The sequence below is a fragment of the Martes martes genome (assembly GCF_963455335.1).
Source record: "Martes martes genome assembly, chromosome: 3".
Lineage (NCBI taxonomy): Eukaryota > Metazoa > Chordata > Mammalia > Carnivora > Mustelidae > Martes > Martes martes.
This window is the reverse complement of record NC_137890.1, coordinates 10,690,472-10,715,964: the sequence shown is the minus strand read 5'-3', so window position 1 is coordinate 10,715,964 and position 25,493 is coordinate 10,690,472. Positions and strand designations below refer to the sequence as shown.

The 25,493-nt window shown below is 40.0% G+C and overlaps 1 protein-coding gene across 2 annotated transcripts in view; it reads left to right on the top strand.

Moving 5' to 3' along the window:
- The window catches only part of PCCA (propionyl-CoA carboxylase subunit alpha), a 403,819-nt gene that overhangs the window by 53,168 nt on the left and 325,158 nt on the right, over positions 1-25,493 (top strand). For both annotated transcript variants that reach the window (XM_080798184.1, XM_080798183.1), the window contains exons 5-6: positions 17,139-17,252; positions 19,078-19,131. In XM_080798184.1, coding sequence (XP_080654310.1) covers positions 17,139-17,252; positions 19,078-19,131 — 168 coding nt within the window. The remainder of the gene's footprint in view (positions 1-17,138; positions 17,253-19,077; positions 19,132-25,493) is intronic.

Sequence of the window (25,493 nt, the reverse complement as noted above, 5' to 3'; positions counted from 1 at the left end):
TTTGTCAGAGAGAGAGAGAGAGAGAGAGAGAGCGAGCACAGGCAGACAGAGTGGCAGAGGGAGAAGCAGGCTCCCTGCGGAGCAAGGAGCCCGACGTGGGACTCGATCCCAGGACGCTGGGATCATGACCTGAGCCGAAGGCAGCCGCTTAACCAGCTGAGCCACCCAGGCGTCCCAAGTCAAGGCCTTTTGTGTCCTTTGTGAACCCAGCAATAGTATTGGACGATTTGGGGAGTGGAAACTGAGGTTGGAAAGCCAGCTTTGGGAGCTTCTGGGAATGCCTTGGTAGCTGGCAGAATGGCCGGTCTGAAAAGACTATCTGGCATTTGCTGTACTAATGGAGGAATGGTAACAGGTGCTCCTTAAAGTGAGGTTGTGTTTGTGGTTGTGGTCATTTAGGAACTAGGTGATGATTTTCACATACCCCTTTTGATACCAGCTTAGATTTTCAGTAAGAATTTGTTGCTATTTTTCATGACCATCTTAAAAAGTTTTAACTTTTGGGGTGCAAAGGCTCAAGTCATGATCCTGGGGTCTTGGGATCGAGCCCCGCATCAGGCTCTCTGCTCAGTGGGGAGCCTGCTTCCTCCCCTCTCTCTCTGCCTGCCTCTCTGCCTGCCTCTCTGCGTACTTGTGATCTCTGTCTGTCAAATAAATAAATAAAATCTTTTTAAAAAATATTTTAACTTTCATTTAGAAAATAATCACAATTTTTGATTGTTTAAAATTAAAAATATACATGCTGTATTTCCTGTGGTAAGAAATACAAAATTTTAAGAGTCCTGACATCTAATTTAAGCTGTTGGGATAAATCAGACCTCATCTTCCTGTCCCAAATTCCCAGGGAAGAGAAACACTTAAAAAACCAAAAGGAAAATAACCAGACTTTTGGTACAAAACAGCAGGAAGTACTGTCCTGAAAACGATGAGACATTTCTGAAGGAGAGATGGTAGATGTCTTCATTCAGCAGAAAACCCCGGTCTAACAACACACAGGCAGGGGAAAATGGGTACAAAAGATGGAACAGCTTGATCTAGAGCAGGAAGGGGAACCTGGGGCAAGTGACAGGATGTCTGGTTCCGAAACCTCAGTATGAGCATCCAGCTGGGTCCCTCCATGCTGAGCGGCTGTCAGGTGAATGGTTGGTAAACCGGGGAGCTGTAACTTGGAATTCTTCAGTAGCTAAAAAAGAATGAGGTAGATCCCTATGTATTGACAGGACATCTCTAAGACATATTACAGATTGAAAAAAAATGTGTAAAATGGCACTAGAATCATATTGTTGGGTGTTTTTAAAAAAACTCCACACTAAGAAGATTTTATAGTTTTGTAGTTAAATGCATTACATAAAAGCATAGATGGGGTCGAGGGAGATGCCCAGCAGTGGTACTGTTGACATTTTGGACTGGATAATTCTTTGTTGTAGGCGGCTATCCAGTGTGTTGTAGGGTATTTCGAATCCTCCCTGGCTTCTACCTACCAGACACCAGTAGCGTCCCTGCAGTCCCTGGCGGTGACAAGTAAAGCTGTGGATTTTGGCAGCTGTGTCCTGCAGGACAAGATCGCTTCCCGTTGAGATCCCCTGGCACAGACAAAGGTCTAAGAATGCATACTCACCTGAGAAGTGATTCCTGGACAGGGAAGATGTAATGGGTACAGAGGTATGGTTAGTGGGGTTATTAGCTTTATTTTTATTTATTTTTTAAAAGATCTTATTTATTTATTTGAGAGATAGAATGAGAGGAGAGAGCATGAGAGGGGAGAGGTCAGAGGGAGAAGCAGACCTCCCGCCGAGCAGGGAGCCTGATGTGGGACTAGATCCTGGGACTCTAGGATCATGACCCCAGCCGAAGGCAGTCGCTTAACCAACTAAGCCATCTAGGCGTCCGTATTAGCTTTATTTTGAACAAGAATGATGTTTAGGTATTATGTGTAATTAAAAAAAAAAACAAACAACCTAGGATATATCTTCGCTTCTTTGTAAGATTTCGATATTAAACTTAAAAATGGCTAATTGGCAAAAGGAGAAATACAGATAGCTCACAAATGTGAAAATATACCCAAAGTCACTAATTATTAGGGAAATACAAATTAAAAAAAAACAAACCAGCAACGAATCCTTTTTTCCCCTCTGTTAGTTAATTAAAATCCAAAAGATCAGTTATTCAGTGGTGGTGTGGGAAAATTCATCCCTGGTAGGCATGTTAATTGACATAAGCTTTTAAGCATGTAGTTTGTAGCATTTAAACTTTCATATTTTTCTTAGAGACATGTACGTACGTGTACACATCGGCACGTTCAGGGAAGCCTAGTGCTGCTCTTAGTGTCTGCATATTGGAAACCATATCCATTATTGGAGGAATGGTTACATAAGTTGTGGCTTAAGCAGGTTACTAGGACTCTGTAGAGCCGTTAGGCAGGTTGCAAATGTTGTATAGCAGTTAAGTTGCAAGAATAATACATAGCATGATGCAATCTATGGAAAGAAAATCTTAAACATAAAATAAAACAATGCACTTTCATGCCTGCATGTACATTTAAAAATGTGTAGGGGAGTCTGGAAGAACATGGAATGGTTGGTAATTGCCTTTAGGGTCGGAAGTGGGATCTTTAAGGGGGTGGGAAGTACTGGTTATCCTTATAACTTAAACTGTTTGTTTTAGGGGTGCATGGGTGGCTCAGTGGTTAAGTGTCTGCCTTTGGCTCAGGTCATGAACTCAGGGTCCTGGGATCAACCCCTGTGTCAGTCTCCCTGCTCAGTGGGGAGCCTGCTTCTCCCTCTCCCCTCTGCTTATGCTCTCTCTCACTATCTCTCCCTTGCAAATAAGTAAATCAGATCTTAAAAAAAAAAATTGAAGTAGTATATTCATATATTACTTGAGTGATTAAAAGAAAACCAAAGTTTAATAACGTCTACATGATTTGTTTTTATGCATAGTGTCATTAGGTAGTGGTACATACTGAAGAGCGATAGTGATGGATAGTAGTTTTTTGAGATCTTCTGACTTTGTTGGCTATCTGTATTTTATGTGTACTGACATGTAACTGTTCATATGCTCTGGAAATACTTTTTAAAAATACCCTAATTTGGACACCTGGGTGGCTCAGTCATTTGAGTGTTGGACACTTGGTTTCAGCTCAGTTCATGATCTCAGGGTAGTGAGATTGACCCTGGCCCTGGGGTCTGCACTCAGTGGGGAGTCTGCTAGGGATTCTCTGCCTTTCCCTCTGCCGCTCCCTCTGCTTGCTCGCTCTCTCTCTAAAAGAAATAAATCTTAAGAATACCCTGATTACAGGGGCATCTAGGTGGCTCAGTCAGTTAAGCATCTGCCTTCAGCCTAGGTCATGATCTCGGGGTCCTGGGATCAAGCCCAGTGTTGGACTCCCAGCTCAGTGGGGGAGTCTGCTTCTCCCTCTCCTTCTGCCCCTCTCTGCTGATTCTCGCTGTCTCTGTCTCTCTTTCTCAAATAAATAAAATCTTAATAAAAAATACCCTAATTACAAATTGAGGTTATTTTCTTTTTTTTAAAAGATTTCTTTATCTGGGGTGTCTGAGTGGCTCAGTCATTAAGCGTCTGCCTTCGGCTCAGGTCATGATCCCAGCATTGGGCTCCCTGCTCCTTGGGAAGCCTGCTTTTCCCTTTCCCACTCCCCCTGCTTATGTTCCCTCTCTCGCTGTATCTCTCTCTGTCAAATAAATTAATAAAATCTTAAAAAAAAAAAGTTTTATTTGAGAGAGAGCTTGTGCAAGCAGGGGGAGGGGTAGAGGGAGAAGTTGAGAATCCCAAGCCGACTCCCTGCTGGGTGTGGAGCCTGATGTGGGGCTTGATCTCATGACCCTGAGATCATGACCTGAGGCGAAACTAAGAGTCCAGTGCTCAACTGACTCAGCCACCCAGGGGCCCCAACAAATGGAGGTTATTTCTTAATCCTATTCCTCAAATTTCACTCTGCCATTGTTTCAGAAATTTGTATTCTGAAATAGGATGTACATGGACTTAAGTCTTCATCATTACAATCCCGAATGTGTATGTGCTATCTTTTGTTTAGCAAGTGTAAGATGGTTACTGGCTAGAGCTGAGCCCACACTCTCGTTATTGGTATTTTCTTGTCTCTTCTTTTAGTTTTCCTCTTTTTGTCCCTTGCTACAGTTTTTCTTAGATAGAACTATTTATATTTTTTACTATATAACTAATTTTTACAAATGCATTTTTCATGATTGCTTGTTAGCGATAGGCTATATATTGTGATTGAATCTATATGGGTTTTGTTTTGTTTTGTTTTTAAGGTTTTTATCTTCAGGTAATCTTTATACCCAATGTGGGGCTTGAACCCACAACCTGGAGACAAGAGCTCAACACTCCACTAACTAAGCCAGCCAGGTGTCCCATTTTTTTTTTTTTAATTGTAAAATATACAGGAAGTAAAATTTACTGCTTTATTAACTTTTAATTGTGTAATTCAGTGGCATGAAGTGCATTTACCATGTTGTGTCACTATGACAACTACCCATTCCCAAAACTTTGTGATCAAATCTCCACAGATTTTATAGGATCGCTTTCTAGATTGTCTTACATCTTTAAGGCCATATGTTTCGCTGCTGGTCATGGTTTTGTTCCCATCCTAGGGACTTCTAGCCATGGGTGAGGTGCACGTGCTCACATCTGTTAGGTATTTCTCTGGGGTGGGATGATCTCTTTGAAAAGTTGTATCAGTCTGCAATCAGAAAGTTGTGTTGACCACCTTGTGTGTGTACTGAGCTTTCCCGGTAGTTACAGAGAAAGTAAAGTGTCCTGCATTCCCAAGGATTACAGTTAAGCCCCATGAAAGACTAGTCTTTGGTTTTTTTTCTTTCTTTGCATTTGCTCTTCACCTCAGGGAAGCCAGGCTTCTATTTGGTGTTCTACTAAGTTGGGCCCCACGGTCGCTGGAGATCTGATTTGTCACATTCAGTAGGTGCTTCTCTGAATTACCTTCTTAGTCGGTCTGTCTGAGGCCTGCAGCACTGAGGAATGGTCCTCCATTTTGATGGCTTTCTTCTCCGTCCCCATCCCCTGATGTCTCCGGGCTCTGTGCATCGGGTGCCCTCTGTCTGCTGCGGGGGCAGCCTTCTGAAGTGTCTTTACCGCCAGAGTCCTCTTTGTCGGATGAATTCCGATTTTCTCTTTATTAGCTGCAGTTACTAATCAAACATTTATACTCTATTCACTGTGCTGTGTGCCAGAAGATCCTCATGTAGCAGAGCTCACAGCATAGTGGATTAAAAAAATGAATATGAAACTTCCTAATTTTTATTTAATAGTGCTATTGAGGTACAATTTGCATATTTTAAAGTTTACACATTTTAAGTATACAGATTTAGTGAGTTATAGTAAATTTTCAGAGTTGTGCAACCCTTGCTGCTCTCCAGTTTTAGAATACTGCCATCGCCCACGTGGATCCTTCATGTCTCTCTCGTGTCCATTTATAGTCACTCCTTGTTCACCTCCATCCACGTAGCCACTGGTCTGCTGTCTGTAGTTTTGCATTCTCTAGAAGCTTCAACTAAATGGAATTGTATAGTTGTAGGTATTTTTGTGTTTGGCTTCTTTTCGCCTAGCATAATACTTTTGAGATTCATTTTTGTTGTTGCATTGAACTCCCTGCCCTGCCCCGCCTTTGGCTGAGTATTGTTCTATGGTATGAATGTAACACATCTTACTCATTTATCAGTTGCTGGGCATTTGGGTTGCTTCTAGTTTTTTTTTTTTAAGATTTTATTTATTTATTTGACAGACAGAGATCACAAGTAGGCAGAGAGGCAGGCAGAGATAGAGAGAGGGAAGCAGGCTCCCTGCTGAGCAGAGAGGCTGATGCGGGGCTTGATCCCAGGACCCTGGGATCACAACTCAAGCAGAAGGCAGAGGCTTTAACCCACTGAGCCACCCAGGCGCCCCTGCTTCTAGTTTTTAATTATTATGAATAATGCTGTTATGATTATGTGTATACAGGTCAACGTGTGAGCATATGTTACCATTTCTCTTGCATATATACTTAGGTTGGAATTGTTGGGTCATTTGGTAACTATACTTAAACTTTTAGGTATTACCAGACTGTTTTCCAAAGTGGCTGCACCATTTTACATTCCCATCAGTAGCATATGAGGGTTCAAATTTCTCTTCATTCATGCCAGTGCTTGTTATTATTTGTCTTTTTTTTTTTTTTAAATTACAGTCATACTAGTCAGTGGGCATTGGCATTGCATTGTGCTTAATGGTGTCTTTAGAAGAGCAAAAGCTTTATGTTTTGAACTCCAGTTTCTCAGATTTCTTTTATGGATCAGTCTGCAGGACACTGGCATCTATGGAGTCTATCACTTGGGCTTCCTTGCCCAGTGTTCCTGCTTGGCTGTTTGAAGATATCAGGCAGATCATGCTGTTCATCCTACCTCCACTTGTGTGCCTTGTCTCAGTTTTGACAGTGCCCACATTGTCCCAGGGTCAGAGCAACTGTTGGGCCCACGCCAGGACTGGGGTGATTGCGGCTTCCCACTCTTGCTAATTTCTTGAACCTCACCATCCTCTGTTGGTTTTTCTAGCCCAACTCACATGTTCGTGTTATTTTTAGGTAAACATGTTTGATCATGTCATTTGATTCCTGTAGAATCCTGACTGACCCAGTTTGGACTGAAAAGCATTTCTGAGATGGGTTGGAATATGATGGCCTGTGAGCTAAATCTGGCCCATCACGTGGTTTTTGTAAATAAAGCTTTATTGAAACACAGCCATGCCCATTTGGTTTTGTATTGTGTATGGCTGCTTTTGCGCTACAAAAGCAGAGTTGAGGGGTTTGGTGGGGTCTAGGCTCTCCAAAACCTCAAATATTTACTCTGTGGCCCTTTACACAAAAAGTTTGCTGATCCTAGTTCTGTCGCATGTAAGTTAGCTCACAGAATCTCCAGGAGGGCCAGAAGCCACCAACAACCCAGTCAGGTGAAACGAGTCTGTTAGAGAATAGCCTCAACTTCCACCACTGACCATTTTTGCCACTTTTGATATTCTGGGATAGACCCAAAAGTTCCTCTAGCTCGGTCCTAGAAGCACTGAGTCCAGTACTTCTATGCCTGGTGTGAGATGTAATCTGTCTGCAGGGGTAAAGCTACTTCACATTACTCTCATTTCTTTGGGTGTGCCTGTTTGATGGAACTGGGGTCACATATATGCACCCTAATTGTGAGGGAGTCTGGGAATTTTTTTTTTAAAGATTTTACTTTTAAGTAATGTCTACACCCAATGTGGGGGCTCAAACTTAAAACCCTGAGATCAGGAGTGACGTGCTCCACTGACTAAGCCAGCCAGGAACCTGTGGGAAATGTTCTCTTTTGCTTTTTGCCCTTGGCAGTCAAGGAAAGCAAGTTAGAGAAAAATGTTGGAATGGTCATTTAGTCTTCATGCAGCATGGGAAGTTATCAGCCACTATTGGTGCTTTTTGTTTTTAATACCTCTTGTTATAAAATTTAGTCTTATTTTCTTCTCATAAACATAAAGAAAAAAATCCCCTAAAATAGTTATGTCAGGGAAGTGACCCATGTCCTAGAAGATGGCAAGGATGACCTCTGCCACAATGCCATCAGTGCCCAATGGTAGAAGCTCCGTGTGGTAGCACTGGTCGTCCACTCACAAGTTCCCCAGGGGGATGTGATCCTTCTGTTAAGTGGCAGCGGATGAAGTGGGTTGTGTCCCAGCTAAGGAGCACAGGCCTGTCAAGAGCTGTATTTTACTCTAATCTTTACTGTGAGATTTTACTCTCCTTGCACGCTAACAAGTTAGCTCTCATGGTTTCATGGTGCTGATGGAAGATAAACGGCAATTGGGTCAGACGTGAAGGACCGATTACTTCTCCCAGCCGTGGTGGTGGTCAGAGTATCAGCATTTTTGCTCTGGTTCCCAATGTCCCAGTTCCCAGAAGGTGATATAAAGAGGGTCAGATGATCCCTGTACATGAAATGGTTTGCGTTTAGCCTACTCCTCACATAGTGAATCTTTTATAATAGACTATTACATCTCTGAGCTTTGCCCGAGAGTCGGACGCTGTCCTTCTCTTCTAGGGCTGTTGGCTATTTAAACACTTGTGCAAATGTACTTTGAGACAAAAGGTAGTTGGAGGCTTGCTCATATAATGTGCAGAACTATTAAATACTCAGGGAAAGTTCTAGCCGACTTGAGTCCAGACTCAGCATGTTTTATAACAAGCAGTAGACAAACAAGTGCCCCTCCATCAGGAAGCAAGTAGTTCTAGAATAGTCACCCTGTGGCTGCTTGTTTTACTTAGTTGCGTAGCTTATGTGACCAGCCACAGAAACTGCTCAGGATCAAGGGGCGGTTTAGACTTTGCCATTTGGAACACTTGGCAAGGCTGTTTGGGGTGATCATATCCCATGGTGAACTGCCTGTTCGAAAAGTACGTAACGACCAGTTATTTCCATCTTTGACTCCAAGAACCTCTAAGATAGGCCTGGCCATATTTTAATGAAATCACTCTATCCAGTTCACTAATCTGGTTCTTCTCATTAAGAAGAATTGAGTTGGTGCTTATGGCAGTGATTATATTTGAGATTATTTCAAGTAATAGTTACTGATATTACAAAATACGGTGGTTTAAATAGGATGGCTTTCAAATGTTCTCTCACGTAACGTCTCATAATTTTAGGTTAGGGTTGCCAGTGTATTTAAGAATGTCCAGGGGCTTTGGTTATTGCTCTGCCATCCCCTAGGGCATAGATAGACGAATTTTGCCTGTAAAGACGTCAAGTAAAATATTTTACTTGGCTGTCCCAAATACTCAGCTTTGCAGTTACAGCACAAAAGATGCCATAGACGGTAAGTAAATGAATAGGTGTAGCTGTGCTCCCATGAAACTTGCTTTTACAAAAGCAGGCACTGGGCTGGATTTGGCCCTCACCGTAAGGGACTGCTGTCCCTTGTCCTAGGAAGTTGCTTTAGTTTGCGTTGTTGAACTTGGTTACTATAGCATCTGTGTTCCAGATTAAGGGAAGGAATGTGGCCAAAATTCAGAAAAGATGCTTATGTTTAAGTTATATAGAATTTACACTTTCTGATCCCAGTGACTCAAACTTTCTTAGTCTGATAAATCTTGTCTGTACTTGGGCAGTCATGTGCCATGCGAGCAGGGAAATGAAGGTTTTTTGGGCACAGTAGTGGTCTGCCACAGTGGTACTATGTCTTTTTTTTTAAACTCCTTCAGAACGGAGGGGCGTAAACCCTTGTGCTGATTTAAACTACATTGTAGGTCCATTTAGTTCCTCTTACTGGGAATCAACACTCCAGGGACGACTTTTTTTTTTTTTTTAAAGATTTTATTTGAGAAAGATTGAGAGAAAGTACATACAAGCAAGGAGGGGGCAAATGGAGAGGAAGAAGCAGACTCCTGCTGAGCAGGGAGCCTGACTTGGGGCTCCATCCCAGGACCCTGGGATCATGACCTGAGCTGAAGGCAGACGCTTAACCCACTGAACTACCCAGGTGCCCCCCCACGGATGTCTTTTAAAAGCATTTACAACTTTGCGTATCTCAGTCAAGACTAAAGTTTTTAGTAAATGGGTTTTCATTGGTGACATTAGTTGTTTAATATTTAGCAGCATGGATATTAGAAATGGATGCTTATTGGGGCGCCTGGGTGGCTCAGTGGGTTAAGCCTCTGCCTTTGGCTCAGGTCATGGTCTCAGCATCCTGGGATCGAGCCCCGAATCGGGCTCTCTGCTCAGCGGGCAGCCTGCTTCCCCCTCTCTTTCTGCCTGCTGCTCTGCCTACTTGTGATCTCTCTCTCTCTCTGTCAAATAAATAAATAAAATCTTTTAAAAAAAAAAAAAAAAGAAATGGATGCTTATTAAGACCTGGCGGTCTTACTAGATTTCTCTTGTTAGTTTGCTTACTTATGCTCCCAGTGACCATTTCCAGCCCTTTTGATAATCTTCTTTTTTTTTTTTTTTAATTTTTTTTATTTACTTATTTGTCAGAGAGAGAGAGGGAGAGAGAGTGAGCGAGCATAGGCAGAGGCAGAGGGAGAAGCAGGCTCCCCGCCAAGCAAGGAGCCCGATGTGGGACTCGATCCCAGGACGCCGGGACCATGACCTGAGCCGAAGGCAGCGGCTTAACCCACTGAGCCACCCAGGTGCCCCCCTTTTGATAATCTTCTTATACCACCAATGACTCCTCTTTCATTGTTCTTTTCTCTTGATTTACACACAAAACCAGAGCCTTTCATCTCTAGCATGGGTGTATAAATCTACCTGCACTTATGCCTGTTCTTGGCATCTTCCCACCATGAAGAAGGAAAGACCGAGACTTGATCGGATCTCTGCTGCTTTCTCTGCGTGGTGGCACCAGAATGTCTTTGGAGAAGCCCTTCTAGGCGGCACAGCAGCTGGGGAGTGGGTGCTTTGGGAGCTTGTCTTGAGGTCGTTACCAGGTCTGTTTTTCCTTCTGTGCATCCCGTTAGTCTCCTGTCTGATTTTCCTTTATCCTTTTTTTTTTTTTTTAAGATTTTATTCATTTACTTAGCACATAAGGAGAGGGAGAAGCAGACTCCCCGCTGAGCAGATACCGCCCCCCCAACTCAGGGCTTGATCCCAGGACCCTGAAGATCCTGATCCGAGCTGAAGGCAGATGCTTAACCACCTGAGTCACCCAGATGCCCCCTCTTCATCTTTTTTCTTTTTAAATGCTGGCTGGCTCTGTGTGTGTGTGTGTGTGTGTCTGTCTGTCTGTGTCTGGGTGTCGTGTCGGTCTGTCTTGGGGGGCGTGGAGATGAGATCTGTCCCTTTCCCTGTCTTCTGTTACCCGTATCTTCTAGCTCTGTCACTTGATTGTCAATGTGAATTCTTCCATCTCCCAGGTGTTTTTAAGCTCCTTACTTTCCAGACAGTTCTTCTTAAGGGCTTTCTTTCAAGTTTTTCCTAAGAAAAACTCCATTTCCAAACCCTTTTCAGCTATCACTTTGTCTCTCCCACCCTTTCATACTTACCTCTGCCCTCCCTTCCCCATTCCACAATCCCTTTCACTGTGGTCTTGCTACATTGCCATGGCTCTTGCTAGGGTTTTGCTTTCATACTTGGTGTCTCCTCTCCTCTACTCCATCCTTCCCATTGCTCCCTGATGCTTCGACCGGGTGTCGGTGGTGTGTGTGAGAAGATGGTTCTAATCATGCTGCTTTTCATTCTTTTTTTGTTTACCATATTCTCAGAAATTCATCCCTGCCAAATAAAGACTCAACAAACCCTTTGGTTCCATAATTGTTTCTGCAACAATTCCCTTTACTGATAGGAAAACAGGATTAAAAAAAAAATTAAATTCTTTATTTAAATTCAATTTAGTTAACATATAGTATATTATTAATTTCAGGGTTGGGGTACCTGGGTGCCCACTCCTTTAAATGTCTGCCTTCTTCGGCTCAGGTCATGATGCTTACTCAGTGGGGTGACTTTTTCTCCCTCTCCCCCTGTCCTTCCCCTGCTTGTGGTCTTTCTTTCTACATAAAATCTCTCTCTCCCTCTCTCTCTTTTTTAGGATTTTATCTATACGTTTGACAGAGAGAGAGAGAGATTGGGAATACAAGCAGGGGGAGTAGGAGAGGGAGAAGCAGGCTTCCCGTGGAGTAGGGAGCCCGATGCGGTGCTTGATCACAGGACCCTGGGATTATGACCTGAGCCAAAGGCAGATGCTTAACGACTGAGCCAACCAGGCCCCCCATAGATAAATTATTTAAAAAAATAGTTCAGGGGTAGAATTTAGTGATCCTTCACTTGCATATAACACTTACATCAGGTGCTCTCATTAATGCCCATCAACTCTTTCCCACCCCATCAATCCTGTTTGTTTCCTAGGGTTTAGCGTCTCTCATGGTTTGCCTCCCTCTCTATTCTCATCTTATTTTTCCTTTCTGTCCCCTATGTCCCTCTGTTTTGTTTCTTAAATTCCACATATGAGTGAAATCATATGGTATTTGTCTTTTTCTGACTTATTTTGCTTAGCATAACACCGTCTAGTTCTGTCCACATCCTTGCAAATGGCAAGATTTCATTCTTTTTTAATGGCTGAGTAATATTCCATTGCATACACATACACCCCCCCCCCTACTTATTTCACTCATCTGTTGTTGGACATCTAGGCTCTTTCCATAGGTTGACTGTTGTTGATACTGCTGCTATAAACATAGGGTGCACGTGCCCCTTTGGATCACTGTGTTTGTATCCTTTGGTTAAATACCTAGTCGTGCAGTTGCTGGGTTGTAGGGTAGCTCCATTTTCAACTTGTTGAGGAACCTCTATACTGGGAAGACAGGCTTTTAGAAAACAGATTGAGAGTTTTGCAACTAGGAAAAACCTGTTCTCTTTTCCCCATAACTTTTAATTTGTGGTTTTACCATTTTGAAAATTATGTAAGTTATAACAAGAAAAATAGTAGAGTCACTAACTCTGCCATCCAAAAATCATGAATAAATGTGTTAAAAACATGAATAAATGTTTTATGTAAAACATAAAGTTTTACAAGGTGGAATCAAAGTGAATGTAATATTTATTGATTTTGAAATGAATGAATTGCCTTTTTAGAAGGGTATGCCATAGTGCTAATCTATTGACATTTGTGTAAGTTTCTTTAGATACATTGTGTAGAATAGAAAGGTTCCCCCCCTCCTTAGAAATAGGATTTTATCTGGTTTTTAAACATGATTTTTCTGGGGGTGCCTGGCTGGCTCAGTTGGTATATGTTATGACTCTCGGTCTCGGGGTTGTGAGTTCAAGCCCCATGTTCCGTGTAGAGATTAGTTAAAAAAAAAAAAAAAAAACCTTAAAAAAAAAGAAATTTGTTTCCCTGGGTTTTCAAATTAAGATTGATGTAGTTGGCATTCTTATCTTTAACTTTTCAGTCTTCAAGGGTGACTTTTGCTTGTTGATAAAGAATTGGGTTAGATCTGGTGGATTTTTTTGTCTGGACAGATTGTATGAGGCATTACTATTCTAGGGCTAGGAGCACGTCTAATCTCCATTCTCTCATTCTGAAAGTGTCTCACCTTGTGTTGCGTTCTCACTGGATGATATCCCAGGGAAAACTCAAGTATTTATGAACATGGTAAAGAGTGCCTGCCTTGGGGCACCTGGGTGGCTCAGTGGGTTGGGGCCTCTGCCTTCGGCTCAGGTCATGATCCTAGGGTCCTGGGATCGAGCCCCGCATCGGGCTCTCTGCTCGGCGGGGAGCCTGCTTCCTCCTCCCTCTCTCTCTGCCTGCCTCTCTGCCTACTTGAGATCTCTGTCTGTCAAATAAATAAATAAAATCTTAAAAAAAAAAAAAAAAGAGTGCCAGCCTACCTGATGACAAATCTTGAGCTATAGGTTTCAAAAAACCCTCCCAGCATGAGGAAGCGTCTTGAAAGCTGCGTATCTTCTGCGTCTTTTTTAGAAAGAAAAGCTTTCACTCAGATCTGGTTTCTTGTACTTTTTGACACGAGGTGCAATGTTTTTGACCAGGCAGAGTATCTTTTTTTAAGCTTATCTGAGGCATCTGATGGGCTAATATGAAATTTTCCATTAATTCAGTTTTAAAATTCAGGCACAATTTTTAACCTGTGTCCAAGTGTTTAAAGTCATTTGGAAAAAATCAATGCAGAAGATGATTTTTTTTTTTTTTTTTTTTTTTTTTTTTTAGTTCTGTAAGTTGAAAAACACTTTGTTCTGTTAGATTATTATTTGGGAAATAAAAGCCAGGTTCAAGTAATTTTTTTTTTTTAGTTTAAATAATAAAATTTAAAATAGAAAACTAAATGCTTGAGAAAATTATTGGAAAATCTTCTGAAGACTACTTCATACTTTAAATCTTTTTTCTTTTTGAAACTTGTAGCCAGCAATATCCTAGTTAGTTGATGAGTTCAGTTTAACCTTTTCCATGATTATTATATAGTACTGAAGTATAAAAAAAGGAATTTATATTTTTCAAGATGTTGAAATTCTTGAAACATAAATCCATCTGGTCAGTGTAAGCAGTGATACGTCATTCTTCAGAAGACCACCTACACGGCTTGAATGCAGTTGGTTTTTCTATTAGTAACATAGTAAAATCAGCTCCGGCATTTAGTACAATAATAATAACAAAATTGAAGTTTGAGTTCCAAAAGTTTAAAAAATTTTCCTTTCTGATCGAGTCAGAAGTAAGTACCTCCTTGGGAACTGAGGCAGCAGATTCTAGTTTTTTCTTTCAAATGGCCTTGCCCAGGATTTTTGCTTGTATTGAACCTGGCCTTGACTGAGGGTTTGTTGAGATGCTAGTATAGCTTCTACCCTAAAGAAAGGTTTGTTTCCAATCAGCCATTTATATCTATTTGCTTAAAGATTTTTTAAAATTTATTTGTCAAAGAGTGAGCAGAAGCACAAAGAACTGCAGGCCGAACAGGCATAGCAGGCAGAGGGAGAAGCCCGATGCGGGACTCGATCCCAGGACCCTGGGATTATGGCTTATGACTTGAGCCAAAGCAGATGCTTAATCAGCTGAGCCACCCAGGTGTTCCCAATCAGCCATTTAGAAACAGCGTGTTTTGCCTTTTCTTTGTAAAGCCTATAAGCAATTTTGACCTGCTTTTGACATTAATTTATTTGAATGTTTATTTGAACAGTACTGATCATCTGCTAAAATATGTTAGGCTCTGAGCTAGATAGAGTCATGTGATAACAGGAAACATGTCTAGTAAGATGTTAGTTATAAAACAAAGGGATATAAAATTGTATATGCGATATGGTTGAAAAGTGTGTTTAGAAAAAAAGACTAGAAGCAAGTAAATCAAAATACTATTTAGATTCACCTCTTTTACTTTTTGTTGCATGTTTATTAAAAGAATTTTGGACATATAAATACATATACACGTATGTGTGTATGCATCTTTTAATTTCTTCCCATGCAACCTTCAGTTCCCATATGTATTGCTAAGATTGGAGAATTTTTAATTTGGATAGACTTTCACCTCAAAGACAATGGCTTAGTGGTCCCTGTGTGGCTCACTTGGTTAAGCATCTGCTTTCTGCTCAGGTCTGATCCCAGGGCTGGGGATCGAGCCCTCCATTGGGCTCCCTGCTCAGCAGAGGCCTGCTTCTCCCTCTCCCTCTGCTGCTCCCCCTGCTTGTGCTCAGTTGTTCACTTTCTGTCAAATAAATGCCATCCATATGTATCTATGAGTTAATAAGCTTTTAGCGCACATTACATTGTGCTGGGAGTGATTTAAAAAAAAAAAAGGGGATTTAAGACATAACCTCTGCCTTGTAGGACCTTCTAACCTGGTGGAGGAGAACTTCTAAATTGTAACAGACAGAATCTATAAAGCAGTCAGAATAACATTGCTATGCAGGATGGAATTAAATGCCAAAACTTGCACTAAGGACTATCAGAGTTCAGATTAAAGGAGATTCATCTGAACCTGAAGTACCTGGGAAAGACCCTTTGGCAGAAGTGAAACTTAAAGTGCATCTTTAATAGGTAGTACTTGGAGGAGGATAAAACACACAATAAATGTGGATTTAACTTTACTTTATTCCCACCTGGCTAATGCATTCTTTTTAAAGGACTGTTCGTGTTCAGTTTCTTTTTTATAGAAAAAACCCCATAGCCACAATACAACAACAAAGTTGTTAGTAATAGGGGCTGAACTGGGAAAGCACAGTAGAGGAAGAGCATTCTGGTCTGAGAGGAGAAGAACCACTTGAGGTTGGAGGGCTGGCGGAAGCGAGGCAAAATTAATCACAAGGGAGAGCCTTGCTTTGAACATGGGAATATTTAGGATCCCTTTGTGAGCCTGGCTGATTTTTCTTATAGGGACACTATTAAAGATATTACAGAGTATATGTATCTGAGTGTTTTCTATTAAAATATTGATGTGTAAATCTCTTGGGCACAATATAATTTTTTACTTATTGGAAAATATTGAATTGATAAATATAACTCTGAACTTTCTAAAACATGACTTAACCGGTTGTATTTTTTTGTCAATTTCATTTAAAGAAATGCTTCTTAAAAATTCATGGCTAAAGAATAGAACTCAGCAATACTCAAAAGTATTTTCCATCTTAGACTTTTGTGGGGGAGGTGGGGTCATAAATGTCCAGGTAGATCTCGGTGCTCTAGTTTTTATGTCTGCCTTGTAAAATAAATTTGAACAGATTGGAAGTGCCTTAAACTGGAAAACTGTTGGGCAAAGCCATTCCAAAGATTTATGAATCCCTTTATCATTTTTAAAAGAATAGTTTCTTTAGAAATAAGTTACTCTTTTCAGTAGTGAAGGCCTCACCTCAAGCAAAAATAGGTTTAAAACTTTGTACAGTGAGTAGTCTTAAAAATGGAGCATACACCCCTGAAACAAATAATACCTTATATGTTAATTTAAAAATGAGTAGTCTTAAAAATGGAGCATACACCCCTGAAACAAATAATACCTTATATGTTAATTTAAAAAATGAAGCATATATTTTTAAGTTTTGAGTAGACTTAGAGTTAATGCACATATCAGCTCTTCTAGGAGTGAAGGTAAAAATGGGTGAGGATCAAATGTGAGAGTATTTAAATGATTGTCAGGATTTTCTGGCTCATTGATATTGAACTCTTTAGTTCTGGACTTTAATTTGTGCCTGGTGCTGACCTGATGCTGTGCAGGGACACTCAGTGCATCCCTTCATTCAGTTTCTCTAATTATCCCCACTTCCTGGGGAGCTTGTTTAGAACTGGGCATGAGTGCTTGTTAGGAAAATATTGGGTTACTCTGGCTACATGTAACAGGGTAGTTTTTGATATAAGATTTATATGTAGATGAACTGAATAGGGGGCCAACGTTGTTTGCAGGGGTTTTATTTAATCAAATTGGTAGGGAATATTATGGAAGTTATCTGGCTAGACAATGATTAGGCTTGTAATAAATGAAAGTCATGGTTAATAGAGTTCCTGAGCTGATACGTTACACTCTTCTTTTTTTAGTGCACTTTCAGAAAGGAGCTCTGACTACCTAAATGATAAGGGAAACAATCACAAATGCAATTTTGTGTGTATTCACAAATGATGGGAGTTCTCTTTGCTGGGAGCATCAGTAACGCAGAAATTTGTCTCTTCAGGTTCATGTGAAAATGGCGGATGAGGCTGTCTGTGTTGGCCCGGCTCCCACCAGTAAAAGCTACCTCAACATGGATGCCATCATGGAAGCCATTAAGAAAACCAGGGCCCAAGCTGTGAGTCTGAATGAATCTATCTGCCGCAGCTGTTTCATATATAGTGAGCAGAAAGCTAGAGTTTGTATTCAGAAAAAAAAAGAAAGAAAAAAAAAGAAAGAATGATTGAAAATGCTGTTGCAGTTAGTTCACGTCACATGAGTTAAATGTGGCCGAATTCGCTACTGGAAATCAAAGGCTTTGTAGCATCTGGCAGTGTTGGTCGCTGATCCTGCAGGTGGCTGTTGGATTCAGCTTTCACACCAGGGAGCAGTTTCAGTTCATTTCCAAATTTGTTAGGAAAAAAAAAAACCAGAAGAAATCCCAATTAGTTTTGAGTATTAACCCTTTCAGTGCAATAAGGACATTAAAAAGAATCTGTGTTATAAATGGGATCCGAAAGATTCTTGTTTAAATTGTTTTAATCATTTAAAAATTACATATACGTGGTTGCACTTCCAGAAATAAAAACTATGCAATTGGTAATTATTTTAGTTTGATAATGTCAGTAGAATACACTTAACACACATGGAGATAGCAGTAATTCTTCCCCATCTCCAGTTCTGTTTGAATGGGGTGGAATCCAGGGAAAAAACTGGTTTCTGACATCAGGAATCATGTTCTGTTGGTGGTGTGTGTGTGTGTGTGTGTGTGTTTTAGATCAGAGACCTAATTATATATAATGTTGCAAACTATGCAGAGTTATCTCTGAAATTGGTTGAAAAGAGCCAACACCAGCACTTAGCCTGGAGTGCTTCAATTAGTGTTCACATGTCTTGTGAAAGAAATGTTTTAGTAAGATACATGTTTAAATAAATAACTGAATTCATGAACCCATATTATAGATGTTTACAGTTTATTATCAGAGTTAATGAAGGTAAAACTCCTTAACCCTTGAACGATAGCTTGTCAGAATACAATCTTTCGTTAAATGTCTCTCTAAAATGCATTTGGTGGAGTGAAATTTTCCTCTGATGCAGTTGTTTAAATTTTGTACCAGGTTCCTAAAGCTTAGTTCAGCATTTAAAAATCTCAGATGTGTAGCTACTTCTAGATTATGATATTGGCTCCTTGGAAATTTGGTTTTCTTTACAGTAGAATTGTTTTCCTGGAAGTATGTCCAATCTTGACTGATGATAGAATGCTAAATTTGTTCAGCCAGTGTGATAGGCCAGGACGATAGAACTTCTGAAATAGCATCATGGCTTGTGAGAGAGGATGGCATAAAGTGGTTGTGAATGGTTAAGTGTGCCAAGGAGTGAAAGAGTACATGTTAGCCCCCCAAAATTCAGTATATAAAGAAAAAGTAAACCAGATTTCAACTTTAGTTTTGACAAAAACTGCTCATTGGGTGGCTGGAGTATGTTCATGTCAGGAATAAAATATGTTAGTTGGCTTAACCAGGTTTTTGGAAAGCAGCATTTCCCAGGACGGTAAAGAAAGAGGAATTAGGAGTGTTTCATCTGTCTCACAAATAGTTTCTCTTAACCTTGTTCTTTGACCCTCCAGCCATTAGAAAATTTTCCATGCTTGTGACCAAAATTAGCCTCAGAAAGAGTGGGGAGAGTTCAGGTTGTATTGAAATAGATAGATGTATGTAGGTGGACAGGCAGATTTAGGTCAATGGTTGGGACAAAGGTAGTGTACTGCAAGTAGGTTATTATGTAGGCAGTTTCTTGGAATTTGGATGGTACTCAGGAATGTGTGTTGAAACTGTCAGTATATAAGAGAAGTAACCTGACTCCAGGCCCTTGAAATATAAACACATGAGTGTACTCTCTGTGTTGCTTATAAAAGTTTTGTGATAATGATGAAATTGAAAGTGCTTTTTGTTTTCATTTCTAAGGTACATCCAGGTTATGGATTCCTTTCAGAAAACAAAGAATTTGCCAAATGTCTGGTAAGCGTGTAATGAACCAGAGTCTGTTAACTTATATTTCAGAAAGCAGTGTAATGGTGTTGCTTTTGTAAATGTGGGTAGTGATGGATTACAGGTTTTTAAAAAAATTTTTATTTACTCGAGAGAGAGGAGAGCGAGAGAATGAGGGGGGTGGGGGACAGTGGGAGAGGGAGAAGCAGACTTCCCGCTGAGCAGGAAGCCTGACAAGATGCCCATCCCAAGACCTTAGGATCATGACCTGAGCTGAAGGCAGGTGCTTAACCCACTGAGCCCCCCAGGCGCCCGTGAATTATAGAATTATAATTGACTTGTCAATTCTCTGAAAATTATTTGTGAAAAGTGAAGAGTTTTTATCTGTAACCCAGGTCTTCGTTTGAAGAATAAAAGTGGCAAAGTTATAAAATCATCTTTATACCTAATGAATGACACCAAGTTTGTTACATATTATATGGACTTTTAAAAAATTCAACACTTGAGTGCCTGGTCGGCTAGGTCGGGTTAAGCATCTGCCTTCAGCTTAGGTCATGGTCAAGTTGTGCATTAGGCTCGTTTCTCAGCGGGGAGCCTGCTTCTCCCTTTCCCACACCCCCTTTTGTGCCCTCTCTCTCTTTCTCTGTCAAATATATAAATAAAATCTTAAAAAAATATAAACATAAACATAAAAATTAGCTCTTCAGTAGCTAACTATGTCAAGGAGTCTGGTGATTTATTATTATACAAGAACATTATTTCTCTTTTCGTTGCATATTGTGGCATTTAAGGTTAAATCTTACTACTTTCTCTATTTTGGGAAAAGATTTATGTATGATCTGAGTCTCTTTTAGATATTACTACCCTGACCAGGTTGAGTTGAACTGATTTCCCAGGTGTATTTATAAATATTCAAGATGGTACTGAAACCTTAGTTTTCTGGTGCTAAAATAGGATTTTTTGAATGCTTCGAGGAGCTGATTTCAGTTATCCCAGGTGGTATCTTAATTTATTATTCTAATATGTTATACTTTGTTTCTGTGAAATGCTTGTGTTTTGTTCTTTCACGGATTCAAAATTATTTATGAATGTACTTTTCTAGATGACATTTCCGCTTAAAAGCCATAAATTTAATTTGAACAGTTTTTAAGAACCAAGAGTTCTAGTTTAAAATGATCTATTTTAACCTATTGAAAGATCGAAAACTAGGGCCTACAGATTAAACTGAGGCCTACAGAAATTGTGATGTAAGGTGACATACGTAGCTAATGGTAACAAGTCTGGAGAGGGCAGATTCGGTAGAAGCAGCCAAAGGTCCAGATTTACCAGATTGTGTGTAGTATAATCACATTTTCCCATTGACATTCTTTTTTGTTACCATCTTGTTCGAAATTTCGGCTGAGTTCTGTCATTATGTCAGAAAGTGATTTGAATATAACATATACGAATGTGTCTGTACAATATAATGTACTAAATTTAAGTTGTAGAGATGAGGCGTCTCTAAACCATGACCCATGGGCCAAATGCAGCCTGCCACCTGTTTTTTGTACTTGAATTGTTTTGTGTACTTGAATTATTTGGCATGAAGTCAAGCTCTTTCATTTATGTGTTGCCTGTGGATGCTTTTGCTCTATAAAGCAGAATGGTGTTGCTATAGCAGAGACCGAATAACCTGCAAAGCCTAAAATATTTACTGAGTGGCCCTTTGTGGTAAAAATTTACCAATACCTGATATTAATGAATATTTGGGTCTCAGAGAAGTTAAAGGACAGGCCGTTATGTTCATTCATGAATTCATTTAGTCATTAAAAAAATGATTGTTTGGTATCTATGTTTAAGGTATCTGAGGAGGATATAAAAATGAATCAGATACATGCCCTGCTCATGAGGAGTTCACAGTCAAGTCAAATAATTCAAGTACACAAATGACTTCAGTTCAGGGAAGAAAATATTACAAAGAAGTTCACATTCTCCTTAAATGAAGATTATTTCCACCAGGGGTTTCATGTTAGAAGATTGTAGAATATGTGAATGACTGCCTTCCTTTCTCATGAATTTTCTTTCTGATCTCCTCTCCTCCATTTGCCCTTCAAGTCCAGAATTGTATGCAACTCTGATTTTATCTATGTGGGCTGTGATCTTGGTAACTCACAGAGGTATTCTGTGCATGACTGTTGAAATTTATTTATATTATGGCTTAAGAATGTTGAGAAATAGGAGGGGACTGTTAGTAGATTAAGCCTCAGACTCTTGATTTTGGCTCAGGTCATGATATCTGGCTTCTGAGACTGAGCCCTGCCTCCGGCTCCCAGCCTGGCATGGAGCCTGCTTAAGATTCTCTTTCCCTCTTTCTTTCTTTCTGCCCCCTCTCCTCCCTTCTCCCTTTGCTGTCACCACTGCCTCTCCTGCCCCCACCCCCACATGCTTTCTCTCTCTCAAAAAAAAAAAAAAAGTTGAGAAATGTTACCACTAGTATGTTTTGTAGATAGTTTTAACTACATATGTTTTCTTAACATTAGTAGAATTCACATTTTGGACACAGATCTCTGACTTTATTATGTTAAAGTTAAACATTTTTGGGAATGTAAAATCTTAAAGTTAAGTCCCGTGTATATGTTGAAAGAGAAGGTTTCCTTCATCTGTGCAACTCTGACCCCACCCCCCATTTAATTCCCTGAAGGCTGCCACTGTACCCTTGCACCCGTGTTTATATCCTTCTGGAGTGAGTGAGTGTGTGGGTTAGAATTTTGCTGTAGATTGTTATGTAGGGGACTCTTCATTTGCTGAAGTAGGATTTTGTTTATAAGAAAAGAAGTGGCACAGAAGGTTTCTTGCCTTCCCCCAGGCTCTTAAAAATAGGTGTGGTTAATACCAACCTTCAGATAACACTGGCACCATTCTTATTTTATTTTCCTGACAATCTGTGATGGTAAATATTACCATCCTTGGTGTTAAGAAGAGAGAATAATATCAGTAGTAAAGGCTACTTAGCCTTGGTGTCACATGGCTAGTAAATGAGAGTATAGTTTCTAACAAAAATTAGAAATTCCCAGCTCAGTAAATGTTCCAAACTGCTTCAAAGATGAATTGAAACTAGACCAAGTTATTAGTGTTTTCTGTTTTGTTTTTTGAAATGATAGCTTTGGCCGGTGCCTATTTTTGCTCTTGGAGGCTTTTATCTTTTCGCTCATTCTTTCCCCCCATTGGTGTGCCATATTTAAGGTCTAAAAACAATTATTTTTGTTTTTCTGATCTTTTGCTCTTGGACACCAGTGAAAGTAACTGTCTGCACTTCGATTTGCTGACTTTAATAAGTAAACTTTTTTTTAAAAAAAGAGTTTATTTATTTATTTATTTGAGTGAGAGAGACCATGAGAGAGGGAACAGAAGCGGGGGAGTGGGAGAGGGAGAAGCAGGCTTCCTTCTGAGCAGGGAACCGGATGCGGGGCTCAACCCTGGGACTCCAGGATCTTGACCTGAGCCAGGTCAAGGATCTTGACCTGAGCCAAAGGCAGATGCTTAAGGACTGAGCCCCCCAGGAATCTGGTTTCCATGGATTTAGAGGAGAAAGTTAGTGACTCTTTCCTTCTGACAGTTTTATAATATATTTATAATTGTGACTCTTAAATGTTATGTTCAGGAGCATTTATGAAAACATATGCAAGTAAGTTAATAAAACCCTAATAACAGAATGTCCTCTGAAATGTTTGAGAACATGTTTCTTTTCCTGCATGTTGGATTAGAGGTGACTTTGCAGAATATTTGTTGAGGAATTTGAAGATGATGTTGAGTAGAAACGTTCTAACACAGATACTTGAAAAGGAGAACTCTTCCTTTATTTCTAGGGAGTTTTTTAAGGGTGTAGACAAGGCAAATACTTTAGGATTGTGGGGTTTTTGGTGACTTCAACAGGAAGATTAAGAATATGGGATTTTCTACCCTTTGCTTAAAGTTAAAATAGCTTGAATATTACACTCAGGCTTTCCTTTTCTCACTCCTTACTGTCCCCTTGCACTTACTAGCACAGTCTGAATCAAGAGTTAGAATGCTTGCTCTGCCGTTTTGTAGCTATATGATCTTGGACAAGTTGCTTAATATTCAACTCCAAAGTCTTTTAAGTGTCTTCCGCTCACAGTATGCACGGTATGCACTTCTCCGTCTGACTCCTTATATTGAAAACATGTCTTTTGTAGCCAGCTTGTAGGTGGGTTGTACTTTTTAAATCATTCTCCTAATCTGTATCTTTAATTGTAGTGTTTAGTCTGTTTTTTGGTTTGCCTTATTTTCTTTAATAACAGCTTTACTGAGATAAAATTCCCATGTCCTAATAGTCACCCTTTTGTGATAAGCAATTCCGTGTTTTTATTGTCATGGATTTGTATACCCTCATCAGTATGCAATTTCAGTAAGATCTGTTAACATTTAATATATTAGTGATGTGACTGGGTTTGTGGCTACCATTCTGTTTTCTTTTCCTGTCTTACTTGGATTATCTTAATTTTTGGAATTCTCTTTAAATTTATCTATGAAGACCTTTTCCATTTTTTAGTTGTTTTTCTAGGTACTGCAGTGTATGCATCCTTAACTTTTCATGGTCTATTTAGAGTTAATGTTATACCATTTCAGGGGCACCTGGGTGGCTCAGTCAGTTAAGCGTCTGCCTTCCACTCAGGTCATGATTCCAGAGCCTGGGATCAAGCCCTGCATTGGGCTCTCTACTTAGTGGGGAGCCTGTCTCTCCCTCTCCCTCTGCTGCTCCTCCTGCTTGTTCTCTTGCTCTCTGTCCAATAAATAAATAAAGTCTTTAAAAAAATATATCATACCATTTTAGATAAAATGTAGAAATATTAATATTGTATAGTTCCCAGTCGCTGTCTTCTGTCAGCATTCTCTGTGCTACTGTTGTCATGTGTATTTCATCTGCATATATTACATATTCCATCAGGAAAATGTCACAATTTTTACTTGAAACATGTTTGAGGACATTTCCTTCTTTAATGACCCAAATATCAGCCTCTTGAAATTAAGATTGATTTCTATGTTGCTCTATTTTTAGGGTACCTTGAAGAAATTATGATGTTTTATTTTTGTCCTTTATTATGTACATATTTAATTGTGGTATATATAACATAGAATAACCTGTTTCATCATTTTTAAAAAAATATGGAATGCTTCATGAATTTGCATGAATTTGCATCCTTGTGCTGGGGCCATGCTAATAATCTTCTCTATCCTCCCAATTTTAGAATATATATGGGGCCTTTTTCACCATTGTAAAAAAGAAATTTGAGGAGTGCCTGGGTGGCTCTGTCGGTTAAGCGTCTGCCTTCAGCTCAGGTCCTGGGATCGAGCCCCGCGTAAGGTTCCCTGCTTAGTGCAGAGCCTGCTTCTCCCTTTCCCTCTGACCCTCACTCCCCGATCCCCCACTCTGTCTCAAATAAATAAATAAATAAATAAATAAATAAATAAATATCTTAAAAAAAAAAAAAAAGAAATTGAGAGAGGGAGAGTGAGTGAGTACCTTAACTGAGGGTGGGGAGGAGCAGAGGGAGAGGGGGAGAGAGAATCCCAAGCATGCTCCCTGCTGCTGTGCACGGACCTGAGATTATGACCCGAGCCAGGATCACTAGCTGGACTCTCAGCTGACTGAGCCACCCAGGTGCTCCCGCGTTCACCATTTTTAAAGTGCACAGTTCAGTAGCATTAAGTACATTGACAGTGTGCAACTATCACTACTGTAAATTTTTCATCATCCCAAACTGAAACTTTGTACTCTTTAAACAGTAACTCTCTATTATTCCCACCCATACTCCCCCACCCCAGGTCTGTTTTACTTTGTGCTTATGAATTTGCCTCTTCTAGGTAGTAACTCTTATAAGTGGAGTCATAGAATATTGTGCCTTCTGTGTCTGGCTTGTTTGAGTGAGCATAATGTCCTCAGGATTCATCCACATTGTAGTGTGTGTCAGAATCTCATGGCTTTCTAAGTCGGATAACGCCCGTGGTATGGCTCTGTCACATTTTTATCTGCCATCTGTTGATTGTCACCCAACTTGTACATGAGTTAGAATGCTGAAATCATCCATTTTAATTCTTTTGTATCACTGAAGCTCTTAGTAGTACTTGTAACTATCCAGTAGGTGACAGAAGTTGCTGAATTAAAACATGGAATCCTGGAAGTAAATATAGAAAGGGCACATTGAGAAACATCCCTGTGTTTTTAGGTTGTAATGCTATTTTTAACCTCTTAAAGTTGAATTTCATCTATTTATTTGTATATAACCCCTAAGCTTAGAAATCAGTAGGAAAGATTTTTTGTTGTTGTTGTTCTAGTGAAAGTAATAGATTGAAGATTTTGTCAGATGCATTGAAGTACATTAATTATCACTGTT